Source organism: Mytilus galloprovincialis, chromosome 6, assembly GCF_965363235.1.
Source record: "Mytilus galloprovincialis chromosome 6, xbMytGall1.hap1.1, whole genome shotgun sequence".
In the NCBI taxonomy this organism is placed as follows: domain Eukaryota; kingdom Metazoa; phylum Mollusca; class Bivalvia; order Mytilida; family Mytilidae; genus Mytilus; species Mytilus galloprovincialis.
The window spans coordinates 65297634-65315438 of NC_134843.1; the positions used below are offsets into that span (position 1 = coordinate 65297634).

The window sequence follows — 17805 nt, forward strand, 5'->3', positions numbered from 1 at the left end:
TATTATTTAGAACAATTTATGCTATTGCAAACAGTAAATTTTATCAAATGAATATAAAAGATTTACATGATAAAACTCACGTCTTAACTAATTACAGAAAACAAAACCCGAATACATAATACATTGAAGACCTACACAGAAAATAGACACACCCGACTAAGTCCAGGCCTCAACGCAAAAAAAACATTTAATAACAGACATCACTTACCAAGTGTATAATAAAAGGACAAGATTTGTTAGTGGTGACATTATTTTACATAATAATCTAATAAAGTGTAGTTGGTATAACGGGGTTTACAAATTTTGTTTAAAATTATTACAAGGCACATTTAACAATTCCTGAAATGGCAAATACGTCAAAATAAACTAGTAGCTCTAAAACCTTAAGTAATTTATTTTAGCTTTTAAACTTCATATATTTGTACTATAGTCCTGTCATGTAATGTTGTCATTTTTGTATTATATTTAACATTGCCATGAATAAAAGCGCGGGGTTTGACCCACCATTGTTTCTTTAAATGTCCTGTACCAAGGCAGGAAAACGGTTGTTGTTACCTTATAGTTCATTTCTGTGTTTTGCATTGTCGTTTTGTTTTTGTTGCACTTCATTGTTTCTATTGTTTCGCTGTTTTCCTCTAATACATGTAATAGTTGATGTGTTTCCTTCGATTTACCCTCGGTTTACCTTGTAATCCGGGTTTTTTTCTAAATCGATTGATGACTTTCGAACAGCGGTATACTACTGTTGCCTTAATTTACAAATCATACGTCTGTTTTATATTTGTAGTCAAGTCAATATAAGTCATATAAGATTGTATTCAAGTCAATATAAGATTGTAGTCAAGTCAATATAAGATTGTAGTCCAGTCAATATAAGATTTGACATGAAAGAAATTTACATCAGAACATTTTAGATGCTTTAGAAAGAAAAATATAGAAACAAGTTTTAAACATTTTCTAAAATCTGACGAGTGGAAAACTTGTAATTTAAGGATTGAAACCTACATAGAATATAATTGAAATTTATGCCATCAAAGGCATCCATACAATGCAAAGGGAAGTAACTACATTCATTGCTCATTAGTTTTATTCAGCAAGTAGACATAATTTATTACACAAAGGGTGGGTAAAAAATCTTTCTTTTTTATTTAAATTTTTATTTAATACTGCAATGTGATATTGCAAACAATTTATTGGTCAATAATTGTTTATGTCAAAGGAATGTGCAGTGTGACCTAATATCACCAATGTTGCTATAATTTGTTGCTATAATTTGTTGCTTTAATATTTTAAAGTATTAATTCATTTAATTGTAAAATTTGATCCCTAAATTATATTAAAACGTTCATTAAAAGAAACAAACGCATGATATAAATTGAAGTGGAACATTTTATTTCTACCGTGTAGTTTTACTTATGGAAAGCCATTAAGGCTATACATACGAATTGAACTATACAATGTTTTATTTTAAGATAATACTTATATTGTCTGATGGAACACATGATCACAATGATCATTAAGGATCGGATGTATAAGTATTGTGTTTGAAAACAAATATTGAAAAATAGATATATTTTATAATGTTTTGTCAATCGTATCAGTTTACGTCGACAAATTTGGCGGCATGAAAGCATGATTTTCCTCCTTACATTAGTACGACAACGTAAGTGAAGATGGATTAACAAGCAACTCAAATTCAGCTAAGTTAGTTTTATGTTATATTAAATTTTAAACATTTTTTAAAAGAGAAATACATCCAATATTTTAAGATTAGTTATACAAATACCTAATAAGTTGTGTTAAAACGTAAAGTATACCTACAGTGTATATACTTGTAGATACTATCATGCTAATATTTTACTTATATTTACCTGATAGTCCTAACATTCTATTGTTGTACCTGTAGCCTGTATATAGTTATCAAAAGTACCAGGATTGTAATTTAGTACGTCAGACGCGCGTATCGTCTACATAAGACTGATCAGTGACGCTCATATCAAAATGGTTATAAAGCCAAACAAGTACAAAGTTGAAGAGCATTGAGGATCCAAAATTCCAAAAAGTTTTGCCAAATACGGGTAAGGTAATATATTCATGGGACAGTATATGCTAGAACTCTAATTTAATTAACGTCTTTGCATGCTAATGATTTATTGTTCAAATAATATGAGATGCATTTTTGTCAGATTGTAATATCCAATGATGGACAGATGCATAATATGTAATGATAATTTAGACAATGATAAACCGACTGTCAATCTTTGGGATGATGACAGCAGTTCTATGAATAAAGCAAGCAAATAAAATCGTGTAATCACTTTGGAACAAACATGTCAATATGTATATCAGGAATGTAGTAGAATGAACTACAATCCCAAAAGATTTAGAAACCGTTCTTCCTTAAAACCGTGCTCAAATTACAATACAAATGCAACATGACTATCGGATGTTGCACTACTGGGTTTCTCGTACATTTACAATCAGAATCACAGAACGTGTCTATGACTTGTCGGATTTTAAGAAAGGACTGTAGGAAGAGTGAATACTTTGTTATGCATATCCTTTCCGTAATCAATTCTTTATGTTTTACATTCCCATGAATATAACATATTATTAAAAGTCTAGTATTCTGTCATTTGTTTTGTTATACCTTTCCCATACATAACAGTTTAAATTCAACCAATTATCTATAAAAAGAAAGACAACTAGACTTACATTACATATAAAGAATATCTTTACGTCACTTATGTATATTGTACATGATTTTGCCCATTTTATGTAATAATCATTATTGTAATGACGCGATTGTGTTAATAACTGAGATGAAAAAGAAAAAAAAAACCCTAAATATATATATTTGCATTCTTTTCATTGAGACACGGATTTTTTTTATTTAATAGGACAGAAGAATTTGTTGTACGTTACAGCATTCTTTGCGTAATTAGAATGTTGCGGTTATAGGACTGACCTGAAGTTTGGACTACTGTCTAAAGAAATATTGTTTGGGTATTTATTTAAGGATTTATCGCTATTTCTAAGTGTTAGCTAATATAGTAAGGTAAAACATTTATTGACACTCTCCGGTTTACATATTATCTAAGTAAATGATCATTTAATTTACTTCTCGTGTGTTACAATAATATTTTAAGATTTAACACGCCCCGACGCCGGACTTTAGAGATGCACGTACCAAGTTCGGAGGTCGAACCAGTTCCCTAAATTTTCATATCCTTACTTTCGTGACACGTTTGAAAGACCATTATAGATGAAAAACGTTCTACATCAATTCATTCACTTTAAGAACGGTTGTAAAAGATATAAAAATGTAACATTTAGCTTATGTATTCATGAAAAGTACTTTCATTTTGAAATACCCCAACACCAGATGTTCTTTTAAATGAATACGGAAGTAGTGAAATGGAACCCTAAACCATGTTAACTTTTAGATGTCATAATTTCTCCCGATTCTTCGTTCAATGCAGATGTGTACAGATGACATGTTACTAAACTGAATGTTAAACCGTATCCACTATGCACAGATTTTGTATTTCTTTAACATTTTTAGCTCACCTGGCCCGAAGGGCCAAGTGAGCTTTTCCCATCACTTGGCGTCCGTCGTCCGTCGTCCGTCGTCGTGGTCGTACGTCGTCCGTCGTCATTAACTTTTACAAAAATCTTCTCCTCTGAAACAACTGGGCCAAATTAATCCAAACTTGGCCACAATCATCTTTTGGGTATCTAGTTTAAAATATGTGTGGCATGACCCGGCCAACCAACCAAGATGGCCGTCATGACTAAAAATAGAACATAGGGGTAAAATGCAGTTTTTGGCTTATAACTCAAAAACCAAAGCATTTAGAGCAAATCTGACAGGGTTAAAAGTGTTTATCAGGTCAAAATCTATCTGTCCTGAAATTTTCAGATGAATCAGACAACCTGTTGTTGGGTTACTGCACCTGAATTGGTATTTTTAAGGAAATTATTATCTTGAATATTATTATAGATAGAGATAAACTGTTAACAGCAATAATGTTCAGCAAAGTAAGATTTACAAATACGTCAACACGAACGAAATGGTCAGTTGACCCCTTTAGAAGTTATTGCCCTTTATAGTCAAATTTTGACCATTTTTTCGTAAATCTTAGTAATCTTTTACAAAAATCTTCTCCTCTGAAACTACTAGGCCAAATTAAACCAAACTTGGCCACCATCATCATTGGGGTCTCTAGTTTAAAAAATGTGTGGCGTGACCCGGCCAACCAACCAAGATGGCCACCATGGCTAAAAATAGACTATAGGGGTAAAATGCAGTTTTTGGCTTATAACTCAAAAACCAAAGCATTTAGAGCAAATCTGACAGGGGTTAAATTGTCATCAGGTCAAGATCTTTCTGCCCTGATATTTTCACATGGATCTGACAACCCGTTGTTAGGTCTTGCCCTGAATTGGTAATTTTAAGGAAATTTTGCCGTTTTTTGTTATTATCTTGAAAATTATTATAGATATAGATAAAATGAAACAGCAATAATGTTCAGCAAAACAAGATCTACAAATAAGTTTTCATGACCAAAATAGTAAATTGACCCCTTAAGGAGTTATTGCCCTTTATAGTTAATTTTTAGCATTTTTCATATATTTTTGTAAATTTTTAGAAAATATTTTCCACTGTAATTACTGGGCCTAGTTCATTATAGATAGAGATAATTGTAGCAACAAGAATGTTCAGTAAAGTGAGATAATTGTTGCAACAAGAATGTTCAGTAAAGTAAGATCAACAAACACATCACCATCACCAAAACACAATTATGTCATGAATTTATCTATGTCTATTGTTTAATATGCACATAGACTAAGGTGAGCGACACAGGCTCTTGAGAGCCTCTAGTTTTACTTTGCTAGAAAACTTCTAGATGTTCGGATTTTGATTTAAGCCTGATAACTTTGATGAGTTTTGTCATTTTAGATTTAAATATGGAAGAAGAGTCTATGGAGGAAACCATGCAGATGGAACAACTGAACGGTGGTAATCAGATTGACCCTTCTTCCACATCCAACGATGAGCCATCTCCTGAAAACACTGAACCCCCGCCAATGGGTAGAGTGAGGATTCTAAAAAACGTCTTTGTTGTCAGTATTGGATTTATGTTTCTTTTTACGTCATTTCAGTCTCTATCAAACCTCCAAAGCACTTTAAACAAAGACGAAGGACTCGGAACAGGTGGATTGGCAGTCGTATATGGCGCCCTTGTGGTATCATGTATGTTGTTACCATCTTTTGTTATCGCGCACCTTGGATGTAAATGGACCGTGACACTATCAATGTTGTGCTATATTGCCTATATGGCATTAAACTTCCATGCCATATGGGGAACTATTATACCTGCTTCAATAATTGTTGGATTAGGCGGAGGAACATTATGGGCGGCTAAGTGTGCATATCTTACGCAAATAGCTGTGTGGTATGCTAAGTTAACAGGTGCAAAGAAAGATGACGTCATGAATAAATTCTTCGGATTCTTTTTTATGACATGCCAAACAAGTAAGTCGAGTTGCAGTATTTTACCAGTTTCAGATTGCTTTTTCTCTATATATAAAAAAAAGTTAAAACATTAAAGTTTGAAAAGTCAAATTATAGTATTTTTATATACAAATTAAGTTTGAGTGTTATGAATCATTTGACCATTTTGGCTTATGTTTTCTCTGTACTATTCGAGTTTAAACCAATCAAAATTTCATATCGTGACGCATATTATTCAAAGTCAAAAATTGTCAGTATGTTTTGTTAATTCTCATTTAACTGCTGCAAATGTTTTTGAAGGCAGGAACAATATCCTTAATATGGTTTGAATAAATCTTCATCATTCGTGATTTTAATATACATGAACATTCATTGTATATATTTAGGCGACATATGGGGAAATATAATTTCATCAACCGTTTTTGCCGTTACGCCAGGGAATACAACTAATGATATTGATTCATGCGGAGCCAATTTTGATCCAACTGCTCCGACAGGAAATAATTCTAATTTGGATAGACCGGATGATACAAAGGTTTGTAAATGCTTATCTTTCATTAAATGTTCTAACACGCTGCACATACATATCAATTTAAATAATAGGTAAATATTCTGTATAATATGTAGGACTCGGAACCGCGATGGTCACGCTGAAGAGAGATGGTCTACGCTGAAGTGCGATGGTGACATTGTGACGTTAACTTGTTGATATCTACGCTGAAGTGCGATGGTGGTTACGCCGTAGTAAGATGGCTAACCTAAGACTTTGAGTGAAAGCAAAATGTACATGCCCTGTTTTAAATAAATAACAACATTAGGCAGCAACCATTTGATTTTCTGGGGGGTTGGGGGGGGGGGGGGGGGGCTATGTTTTTTTTTGGAAAAAAAAGTTTGTTTCCAGGTTTTGGTGAAAAAAATAATTTGTTTTGGACCCTGAGAAAAAAAAATGTTTGTTTCACCCTCAGCTGCCACTATATGTAATGCTAAAATTGAAAGAAAAAAAAATAGATTGTTCTTCGCTGAAGGCGAAAAAAAAAGTTTGCACAGAAAAAAAAACCATAGCCCCCCCCCAGAAAATCAAATGGTTGCTGCCTTAAGATTTGACAAAAGTAGCTGCTAGCCTCTTATTTGGAAGATGTGTTAACTTCTGTTTAGATCAAACCAAAGACTTTAATTTTTGTTTTAATCTAATTTTCCAAATCTCCAATTCTCCTTGTAGCACGCAAGAGTATGCAATAAGGAGCTCAAGGGAGAAATAGAAAAAAAAAGATTCAGCGTGTAGGTCTTTATAAAAGTGCTAAGAATTTTCCATCTCATTTACTTAAATATTATGATAAAACTTAATAATTGATTAGAGGCGGTTTAGGAGGGCAGAGGACCTACCCCCTGTCTGGATCCGCCACTGTAAATTGCTCACAACAATTCTTCATTAATTTATATATACCTTATATATACCTTATGTTGGAACAGTATCGAGGCAATTATTTCACGAAAAATAAAGATGAGGATGATAAATTGGGAAGTACACGTAGGTTTTAGTCAAGTTAATTTCAGTCTGACATATTGTAGACAATCAACACTGAAACCATAATCAAAATAAGACTAGAGCGGCGGTGTTCTTTCAAAACAAAACAAAAATATCTGGGGAATAAAACAACATTATATGAACCTGATATAGCAAAAACATTGAAACATTGCTAATACTAGCATTTTATTTTATTAAATTGCCCACAAAAAAAAACATGTGACGCTTACGTAAATATAAATCAAGGTTAATATTTTAAATTAGATTAGTATACTGTATTAATCGTACAAAAAGTTCGCGGCATAATTCAGAATACTGGTTAGTCCATTTAGTGGCCAAGTTCATGTATCAGCCGCTTTGCTGCCTAAAATGTTTAAACATGTTTTTGTAACCTCAACATGTAATGCTTAAAACTGTTCTGTTTGGGACTTGAATTGTTTGTTTGTTTCTTATTTCCTTACTTATCTTTGTTAACATGAAACCTTCATCTTCAAAACCCTATTCTCCTGCCTGCGAATCCATGTTGTATTTTGAAAACGTTACATTATTCAAACGTCATGCACAAAACCATCGAACTTCAGCGTACGGACCATCGTACTTCGGTGTGTACCATCGCACTTCAGGGTCCTCATCGCACCTCCGAGTCCTACAAATATACTTAGGGTTTTATTTTATTACTCATGTTCCTATTTGAACGTACATCATTTTGTACATGGTGTGCCCTTTTTTGTTTAAATATTTTAGTACGTCCACTTTTATATTGAGTTTCCACAATGTATGATAACATAGTAGCTTAGATACAAAACACCCAACAGTTGCTCCCAGTGTATCTCTTGTGATTTCGGATACGTTCTTAACAAATATTTTTTCAAGGACCCCCCTCCAGATTCTGTTGAGATTCGCACGACGGGAGGTACATGTATATATAAAAAAGAAGATAAGATATGATTGCCAATGAGACACTCTCCACAAGAGACCAAATAACACAAAAACAGAGCTAAAGGGTCACCGTACTGCCTTCACCAATTAGCACGCTTTCCATGTCGACGCACTCAGTCTTTCTCTATTACAATATGCGAGTCTAAAATATATGTTTATTACCTTTATTTGAAACTCTCAATTGATAATGAGACTTAAGGAGGCTCCTGGGTATAAAAATTTCAGAAAAAAATTTAACATTTATTTTTCATTACAAATTTAATTTATTACCTTTAGTAGTTATAACTTTATCATATGGTACAAAAATCATTCAAAACAATCAATTCGTTTTTGCCCTAGAGGAATTTTAAAATGTAGATATCATTGAAAAAGCTCCAAATTATCTCCATTTGGTGCAAAAATGCTATTTTTTAGCATAAGAATTGAAATATTTGTTTTGACTCATCGGTGACCTATGTTTTTTATTATTATTTTCAAATAAGCTGTACTTAAACTTAACTATTGTAAAAGTTGGGCGATTTCTGTTACTAAGTTCTTTTTTTATTTCCATATTACCTCTATTTCTCCGATTAGTTCAACAGAAAAAAAGGTACCTTTACAAACATGTATGCTTCTTTCGAAGGCAGATTGTGAGCGTAAATGAACGGTGATCCCATTTTTTTATTTTATTTTTTCTATTAAGTATAAGATAAAGTTCATTTATAGAAAAACATAGCGACATCCTATATAAAATTTAAAAAATCGATTTAGACCCGCGAGCCCCGCGAGTCCCACTTTTAATAGTTGGTAAATTTTGTTGAGAATTTAAAAAAAAACATTTTTTCAGACGTATGTTTAAACCGTTTGATATCAAAATTGTAATGTTGTACATGTATGAAATCGGAGACATGTATGCATACTATAAGTTTGTATTACGTCTTAGCTTTATACCTTAATAATAATTAATTACAGGTGTATACACTATGTGGTATATTTGTCGGCTGTGCTGTTGTGGCATTTATTATAACTGCAATATTTCTTGACAATATTACACTGGATAAAACTCCACAAGGGGGAGATTCGAAAATATCAGCCAATTTGTTCCTGTCAAGTTTCAAGCATTGGTGGGGTTCAACGCCACAGAAGCTCCTAACAATATTAACCATATATAGTGGAATGGAGCAAGCATTTATAACAGGCGACTACACTAAGGTATTTAATAAACGCACTATTGTAAACGCACCAAATAATAACTGCTGTATGAACAAGTTATAGATCAATTTAATGATTCGTTTGAAATTGGGTTTTTCTTTTAAGTACTTTTAGTCACATATCTCCTCGTGTAATCATCTATTTCTACATCATTTGCTTAAGGAGGTAGACCTAGGTTAAGGGAAATAATTCTTAAAATCATCAGTACGTTTGTGTCAACCATTTTCAAAAATATATTCTAAGCTTCTAGGTTACATAGATTATTTTCAATCTGTTTCAGGTAAATGCTTAAAATTCATTGAGGAAACTTAACTTTTACAAACACATAACTGATTTAAAGAGTTATCTCCCTGTACCAAGGTCTACCCCCTTAAAACTGTTTATTCGTGTCAATAAAGATGAATCCGGTAAATAGCTTTGGGGAACCATATTTATTAAGTGTTATTTTTATTTTTTCAGGACTTTCTCTTACTGTAACGTTTGTGTAGGCAAATTTTATCACACAAGTTTTTTTAATTCTGTTTCACATCAAAATGCATTTATTAAACAGACAACAATACACGCAGATCGAATTGATTAAATGGACAATCTCTTTTTTATACATAAATAAGGCCGTTAGTTTTCTCGTTTGAACTGTTTTACATTGTCTTATCGGGGCTTTTTATAGCTGACTATGCGGTATGGGCTTTGCTCATTGTTAAAGGCGGTACGGTGACTATAGTTGTTAATGTCTGTGTCATTTTGGTCTTTTGTGGATAGTTGTCTCATTGGCAATCATACCACATCTTCTTTTTTATATCTTTTGTCGCTTCCTTACAAACATTAGTCATGTTATCTGTTCATCAACAAAGATGCAAGTTCGATCATCATTATTAATTTTTCTCTGCAAGCTTCCGATAAACTTACAAATATTAATACATGTATTGTAGAATATATAAAAATATACTAGTATGTATTTTTCCATGTTAGATTGGATTTTCTAATTTCACAATGTTGTTAAATGTGGTACGACTACCTCTCATGTATACACATTTTTGAACGATGGACTCGTATGCTGCATTGATATGAATGTATGAAAATACACTCATCATAGATACCAGGACTAAATTTAGTATATACGCCAGACGCGCATCCCGTCCACAAAAGACCAACCAGCGACGCCCGAATCCAAAAAAGCCTAAATGGTCAAATTAAGTACGAAGTTGAAGAGCATTGAGGACTGAAAGTCCTAAAAGTTTTGCCAAATACAGCTTAGGTAATCTATGCCTGAGGTAGAAAAGCCTTAGTATTTCAAAAAATTCAAAAATTTGTAAACAGTAAATTATAAATATAACCATATCAATGACAATTCATGTCAGCACAAAAAATGATGACTACTGGGCTTGTAAAACCCTCGGGGAAATAAATATCCACCAGCAGTGGCATCGACCCAGTGGTTGTAAATAAACTCATCATAGATACCAGGACTAAATTTAGTATATACGCAAGACGCGCGTCCCGTCCACAAAAGACCCACCAGCGACGCCCGAATCCAAAAAAGCCAAAATGGTCAAATTAAGTACGAAGTTGAAGAGCATTGAGGACTAAAATTCCTAAAAGTTTTGCCAAATACAGCTAAGGTAATGTATGCCTGAGGTAGAAAAGCCTTAGTATTTCAAAAAATTCAAAAATTTGTAAACAGTAAATTTATAAATATAACCATATCAATGACAATTCATGTCAGCACAAAAAGTGATCACTACTTGGCTTGTGATACCCTCGGGGAAATAAATCTCCACCAGCAGTGGCATCGACCCAGTGGTTGTAAACAAACTCATCGTAGATACAAGGACTAAATTTAGTATATACGCCAGACGCGCGTCCCGTCCACAAAAGACCCACCAGCGACGCCCGAATCCAAAAAAAGCCAAAATGGTCAAATTAAGTACGAAGTTGAAGAGCATTGAGGACTAAAATTCCTAAAAGTTTCGCCAAATACAACGAGACATCTACTTCAAGATGGTATCATGTAAAACATATTTATAGAGCAATCATGCCATTGATAACTGAATTACAGTTTAAAACTTCCAATAGATTAGTAATAAGATAACCGAAAAATGTTATATCTAATATAATCAATTGTTTGCCCTATCATCATTTATATAACCGCATCAAAGTTTAGAAGAGGTTAACCATTTTTTAAATTCCTATACTAACTCACCATGATGACCCAACCATTGGTCTACATAACTTATTTTAAATTACTTTCAGTCTTACGTTAGTTGCACAATAGGGATATGGAACGTTGGTTATGTAATGATCTGTTTTGGTGCGGTTTGTGCAATTTGTTCATGGGGTTTTGGTCGACTGGTTCAGTTTGTTGGTCATGTTCCTTTCTTTATTATTGGTAAGATATATAATATTAATTATTTTTTGTGTGCGTGTCTTGTGAAAATATAAATATGTTGTATCTGACGTGCTAGACTTATTTACGAAGAAATAAAGTACATCACAATAACTATTTTACCTTCATTTGTTAATCAAGAGAGGCGAAAGATATACACGGGAAATTCAAACTCATAAGTCGATGACGAACTGACAATGGCATAACAAAACAGCGACTAAATTTCACAACGTTATACAAAAAAATAACGTCACAAAAATACTGAATTCAAAGTGGAAAGTCCCTAATCAAATGGTAAAACCTCAAACATATCAAACTAATGGTTAACAACTGTCATATTCCTGACTTGGTACAGAGACTTTCTTATGTAGAAAATTGTGAATTAAGCCTGGTTTAATAGCTAGCTAAACCTCTCACTTGTATGACAGTCGCATCAAATTCCATTATTTTGACAACGATGCAGGAACAAAACAAACAGACATAAGAGGTAAAAATATCAATAATACAGCAGTCATAATCCTAATCACTATAAACATGTAACAAAGAAGCACAAAGTGGCATACAGACCAAGCATATTAGTAAAAAAAAAATTAAAGACAAGAATACACGAATTTACCATAGTAAGATAACACAATGACTGGATATTCAAGTACAGAGCCACGTCATATATGTAACGAAGAAACATAAAAAGGAATATAGACAAAGCACATAACAGAAACACAAAATAGAATACTAAATAATGAGCAACACGAACCCCACAAAAATTTGGATCATCTAATGTGCTCAGAATTCTGTAAACCAATTAATTTTCGCGAGCTATTTAATGTCTCTACTTTCGAGAGCAGAAACATATAAATCGCAGTGAATACGTAAATTTTGGATTTTTCTAATTTGACTATATGAAATTTATTTTGAAATCTCTAAATTAAAACTAGAATGGAACAAAGTATCCGCGAAAACAAGTTGATCTACAGTATATAATAAATTTTCTAAAAGGATTAATTTACAATTCTTAAATATTAGTATTATGTTTCAGCATTTCTATCACATGGAGGAACATTAATATCGTTGTTACTATGGCAACCAAATCGAGACAACCAGGTCATGATTTATGTATTTGCAGGATTGTGGGGAATAGGTGATGCAGTTATGCAAACTCAAATAAATGGTAAAATATTTTTATTATTAGTTGAAATGATATAATATAATATGGACAACGTTGATGAGAGGTCCTGAGATTTTTACTCATTTGTCGGATTGTTGTCTCTTTGACACATCCCCATTGCTATTCTCTATTTTACTGAGTAGCTAATTAAAAAAGTGAAGTAATAACACAAACATCCATTGAACTTTTATGGAGTCTTAAAATATTGCATCTAAGGTGATTAAAAAGAGAGGTAAAGACACAAATACCATCATACTCATCTTTCGATTGGAAACTTACAACGTCATGGCAAAAGAAAAGAAAAACGTCCAAAAAACAAAAACATATACTTAGACAACTTTAGAGCGAGTAACACAATCCATAAAAAAACGGTTATGATCTCATGTGCTCTGGAAGGGTAAACAGTTGGAAATCCGCACTAACCTTGTTAAACAATTATGATCTATAGGAGATATTGAGTACACGCAATTTTATTAATTTGTAACAAAGCAAAAGGTAGGGACTAGAGACACGGAAATTGCAAACAGTTTGGAATATGTGAAGGACGTAAACATTTCCCTCATCAAAACAAAATATATAAAGTCATTTGGATTATATCTTTATCGTTTAAAGACTTCAATAGTTTTTTAAGGCAATACAATGAAAGTCAGAAGCATTGGTAAGTTTAATTTAGGCGGTATCAACAGCTTTGCAATACACATACATGAAATAATCCGCAAATGATTCACTGGCACTCTGCTTTTCTCATCAATAGGAAATATTGATATCATTGTTGAGCAAGCAAGCAAAGTGATCAAAAACCCTATTTATGTATGTTATGCTACCCTCATTACAATAACAACGTTACTTGCTTTCATTTTTAATGTTATTAAACATCTTAAATAAAGGAAACAGAAGTATACAGCTGTTCAATAGCCATCAATCGATTGAACTGAAACAAATCTGGGTCACAAAACAAAATTGAGAGTAACATATCAAATATAAGAGGAACAAAAACGAAACCGAAAAACTGAACTGCTACAACAGCAACCGCCACCATACATAAAAACGTGATAACAACTGCCATATTCCTGACTTGGTACAGAATTTTTTTAGAAAAACTCATTTCATCAAGGACACATGTTTTAGCTAGCAACGGTTGTAAAATAACTAACTTCAAGTATTTAAAGAAAACGACAACACGTTGAAAGAAAAAAATATCAAGCTTGTGGGCGACTTTTGAAACGTTTCGTACATTTTCCTTTTACATGTTTTACATTACTCTTTGTATAAAACTCCATAAGATATAATCGAGACGAAATAATTGAAAAGCCAAGCATGCATATAAAGAGATGATAGCATCCCAACGACACAAATAACATACTTGCGTTTTGAGAGTACAACACATCAAATTAAACAGGCACGAAAAAAATCGTCTTACGTCAAGGCAATATTTGAACCGTTTAAGTCTGATAACTTTTAAATTCCACTTGTTATCATGCTTTTTTTCAGGAACAATTAGCGTTGAATTTCAAAAACCAAGTAACATTACATTAACCATAATTTTAAATATCACAATAAGCTTTTTTTCCTTCTTCAGCCTTATACGGATATCTCTTCACAACTAATATTGAAGCAGCATTCTCAAACTACAAACTTTGGGAATCGTTTGGTTATATAATTGCATTTGCATGGAGTGGATATTTAGTTACAAAAGTAAAACTTGTACTTTGTCTTGGCTTCCTAACTGTTGGAATGGTCCTTTTTACAATCGTAGAAATTCAGGACCGACGTGACAAATGCAAGAAAGGAGACTTCCAAAAAGTAAACGTTGAAATAGATCAATGATGTCTGTTATATTTAGGATCGGTATATAACTGTTGTGGTGCTGTTTATTTATTATTAATTTGTTTTAAATCATTTTCATGTAAAACATGTTTTGTTGTTATTCAATTTTAACATTTTGTCATGCAAAATGTCATCTACTAGATGTAAAACATCTTATTATTAGTAATCTTTAAATAACATTGTTTCAAGAAATGCATACAAGTCTAGTAATAAACTTATATATATATGCATTGATCTCCTCAATAAAACAAGACTTATATTTAGATACGCAAGGCGCGCGTTTCGTCTTCATTATAGTCATCAGTCGAGTTCGAATCAAAACATTTATAAAGCCAAAGCAATCACGATACAAAAGTCAATGAGAATCAAAATTCTAAGAGGCATTGAAAAATCTGACTTCAGTAATCCATATCTGTGGAATGGTGAAAGAATAATTTAGTTTTCGAATTGATCAGCATTATACATATAATAGATTTTAGACAAAGGAGCAGAGTACCTGGTTTGTGATACCCTCGTGGATTAATTAAAGAATTTAAAATACAAAGGGAAAATTTTATTTTATTGAGACACTGTTTTGTTAACTTTGAGATTTATTGTGTTGTTTTATTGTTTCATTGAGTAGCATTTTCATTTAAACGTGTTCATATCTCCTTTAATTTATTAATATTTATTTTATCTTTTATCTGTATCACATGGTAACACTTTTACTATATCTCTGTGAGCTTTCGACATATTTTTATAGATCATGATTCATTACAAGGAAGTTGAATCAACAGTAAACACATTCGTTATTATATATTGGCTTTCCAATGGCCAATCAAAGTGCATGGATGCGTATTAACGCTTGTATTGTACGTTACTATATATTATCAATTTTTGATTCCAATATCTAGCATGCTTTTGGTCTTATTGAGAGAAAATACTTTACAAAATGATAAAACAGTGAATTGTATTTTATGCTCCGTAAAATAGAAAAACGCACCGCATTTGTATGATTCATATCGTATGGATAACAACTGTCATATTCCTGACTCATGTAGAAAATGGTGAATAAAACCTGGTTTTATACCTTGTAAAACCTCTCACTTGCATCATTTTTGTGACCTGAGGAAAGAAATAAATGAAGCCGTCATGTTTGCAATAGGTCCTTATTTCAAGAAAGATCAAAATTTCATTCGACAATTTGATGTTGACTTCAAGTTTGGGGTTTTGGTTTATTGTTTTGTTTAACTGCTGTATCAATGAAGCATTCCATAGTTTCATTAGTTTTTAAACGTGTATTTGATTGTGACAATAAAGCCAACTGATATACCACAATATGCTTTTGTCAAAATTAAAAAATACTAAAACAAAATTTTCAGCCATTTTGTTCTACAGACTATTTGTAAGTCATCTGTTTCTAAGATTATTACCCTGCATTATAGTTTTATAATAATATTTTATCGACTCTTAACAAATTTTGAATTAGACAAACACTGAAGTCATTGCATATTCGGTTGCTTTTGCAAATGGTAACGTGATACTCCGAATCTGATATCGAAAACGGTAACAATGTACAGATGTGGAACGGGAACCCAATTATTTGCCCCATTGGAACGCATTGAAAATCATAGTAAATACATAGGGTCCTGTTCAATAAATAATTTTGATAGCCACCTTGGGACTTCTGCTTCATGTTAGGCATTCATTTTAAAGTGTCTAAGCACAATCTCAGTTCCTCATGACCGGCATTCCTTTGCAAAAATTTGTTTTTATTGACAACAGGGTCAGTCTGTCTACTTCCGGGGAAGAATAAAGGCTAGAATTTAGGCAATTTACCCTATGTACTGACGCCAGATTACATTTAAATCAATCAAAATTTTTACAGAAATTCAAACTAGAAAGCCTACCAACCCTTTCAAATAAATCTACATTCAGTTACAGAACTAGTGAAATAATAACACTACACAATTTATAACAAAAGTTATATATATTTTTTAAGAACTACATTCGTGGGTACCGGACTGGTTGCCCTAACTGGGATCCTATTCCATGTGTGTAAGTAAAATATATAATATGGATACTTACTTATTGTAGAAGATCGTATATTGACCTCTAAATAAGTATTGTTATAATATTTTGTTGGGTTGCTTTTGTGTGTTCAAATGCCAGTTTATCAATATGTAGGTGTTTTATCTCTTATCTATATCACATGATAATGCCTACTCTATATTAGTGTACGCAATCACTAAATTGTTTCAGATTCTGATTCATTACAAGGTAGGTTCATGAATAATTTGAAAAAAAAAATATTTATCGTAAAACTATGCATAATAATGACTTTTCCAATTAAAGGGCATACATGCGTTGAACAGCTTTTAATAGTTTTTGCCTTTTTAAACTGGAAAGTGTTGCAGTTAATTTACTTAAAGTGCTTAATGTCGCGAGAGGGCACATATTAAAGAATCAATTAGCACAACGTTTTGCGAGAGGATATTTACAAAATCTTAAATGATATCACAGTATTAAATATACTGTTCAAAAAGACGTTCACTTTGTCATATTCAAGACTAAAAACTTGTACAACAATAAAATTACTAAATAGTTAACATAAAATAAGTACATCGTCGAGTTTCAATGTAGTGCAATTACAAGTTACTCAATACACATAACATAATTCATCATGGAAACAGCACACTCAATTTGGTAAATTTCGTTTTGTATATTGTATCAGGATTAATTAACGGATAAGTGCTGTCAAAGAACCTATAAGACGTTTCAAGGTTTCCTTGGATGTGTTACGGACGCAATAATTATTTGATTGACTGATATGGAGTATATTTGTCACAGATATTAATATTTTCCAATTGAGGTCTCGCGCATATGGTATAACCGAATACGATTTATCACCACATTCGGACTTTTCATGCGCACAAGACGAGTGCTACCAGCAAGACAGTGTTGGTTTACAATACAGGAGCTCCATGTGTCGACGCAAAATTCGTAATGCTAAATCTCAAGTTATATTTTAGTGCTTTGTAGGTTATTGTTTGTATTTTCGTAGTTTTTTTTATATTTCATTATTGTACTCTTTGACTTTTTTATTTTATTTCCCCCTTATTGTTATTTTCCCTTTAAATCAATATATAAAGATGTTGTTTTACACTTTACTGAGATTGACAAAAGGAAAAGCAATGTCTATTTAATTATATCTCTCTTTTTTCCCTAAAGTTCTTTACAATTTGTTACAATGAAAATCATATGATGAATAATAATGA

At 32.4% G+C, this 17805-nt stretch overlaps 1 protein-coding gene across 2 annotated transcripts; it reads left to right on the forward strand.

The window, feature by feature from the left end:
* Positions 1–1528: 1528 nt before the first annotated feature.
* Positions 1529–14778, forward strand: LOC143080121 (protein unc-93 homolog A-like). Of its 2 annotated transcripts, none has more exons than XM_076255810.1 (8): positions 1529–1704; positions 2901–3058; positions 4964–5539; positions 5905–6053; positions 8934–9173; positions 11424–11559; positions 12593–12724; positions 14301–14778. In XM_076255810.1, exons 3-8 carry the CDS (start codon positions 4972–4974, stop codon positions 14546–14548), a joined length of 1473 nt encoding a protein of 490 aa, XP_076111925.1. In that variant the 5' UTR covers positions 1529–1704; positions 2901–3058; positions 4964–4971; the 3' UTR covers positions 14549–14778. The 2 variants fall into 2 exon arrangements, with proteins under 2 accessions (XP_076111925.1, XP_076111926.1); XM_076255811.1 differs by having other exon boundaries at positions 2901–3006.
* Positions 14779–17805: the final 3027 nt, after the last annotated feature.

Bases quoted from the DNA above. Each gene is read 5' to 3' on its own strand.
- LOC143080121 (XM_076255810.1), top strand. From the start codon at position 4,972: ATGGAAGAAGAGTCTATGGAGGAAACCATGCAGATGGAACAACTGAAC. The intron at 5,540-5,904 runs GTAAGTCGAGTT...GTATATATTTAG, and splicing joins TTTTATGACATGCCAAACAA to GCGACATATGGGGAAATATA. The intron at 12,725-14,300 runs GTAAAATATTTT...TTCCTTCTTCAG, and splicing joins TATGCAAACTCAAATAAATG to CCTTATACGGATATCTCTTC.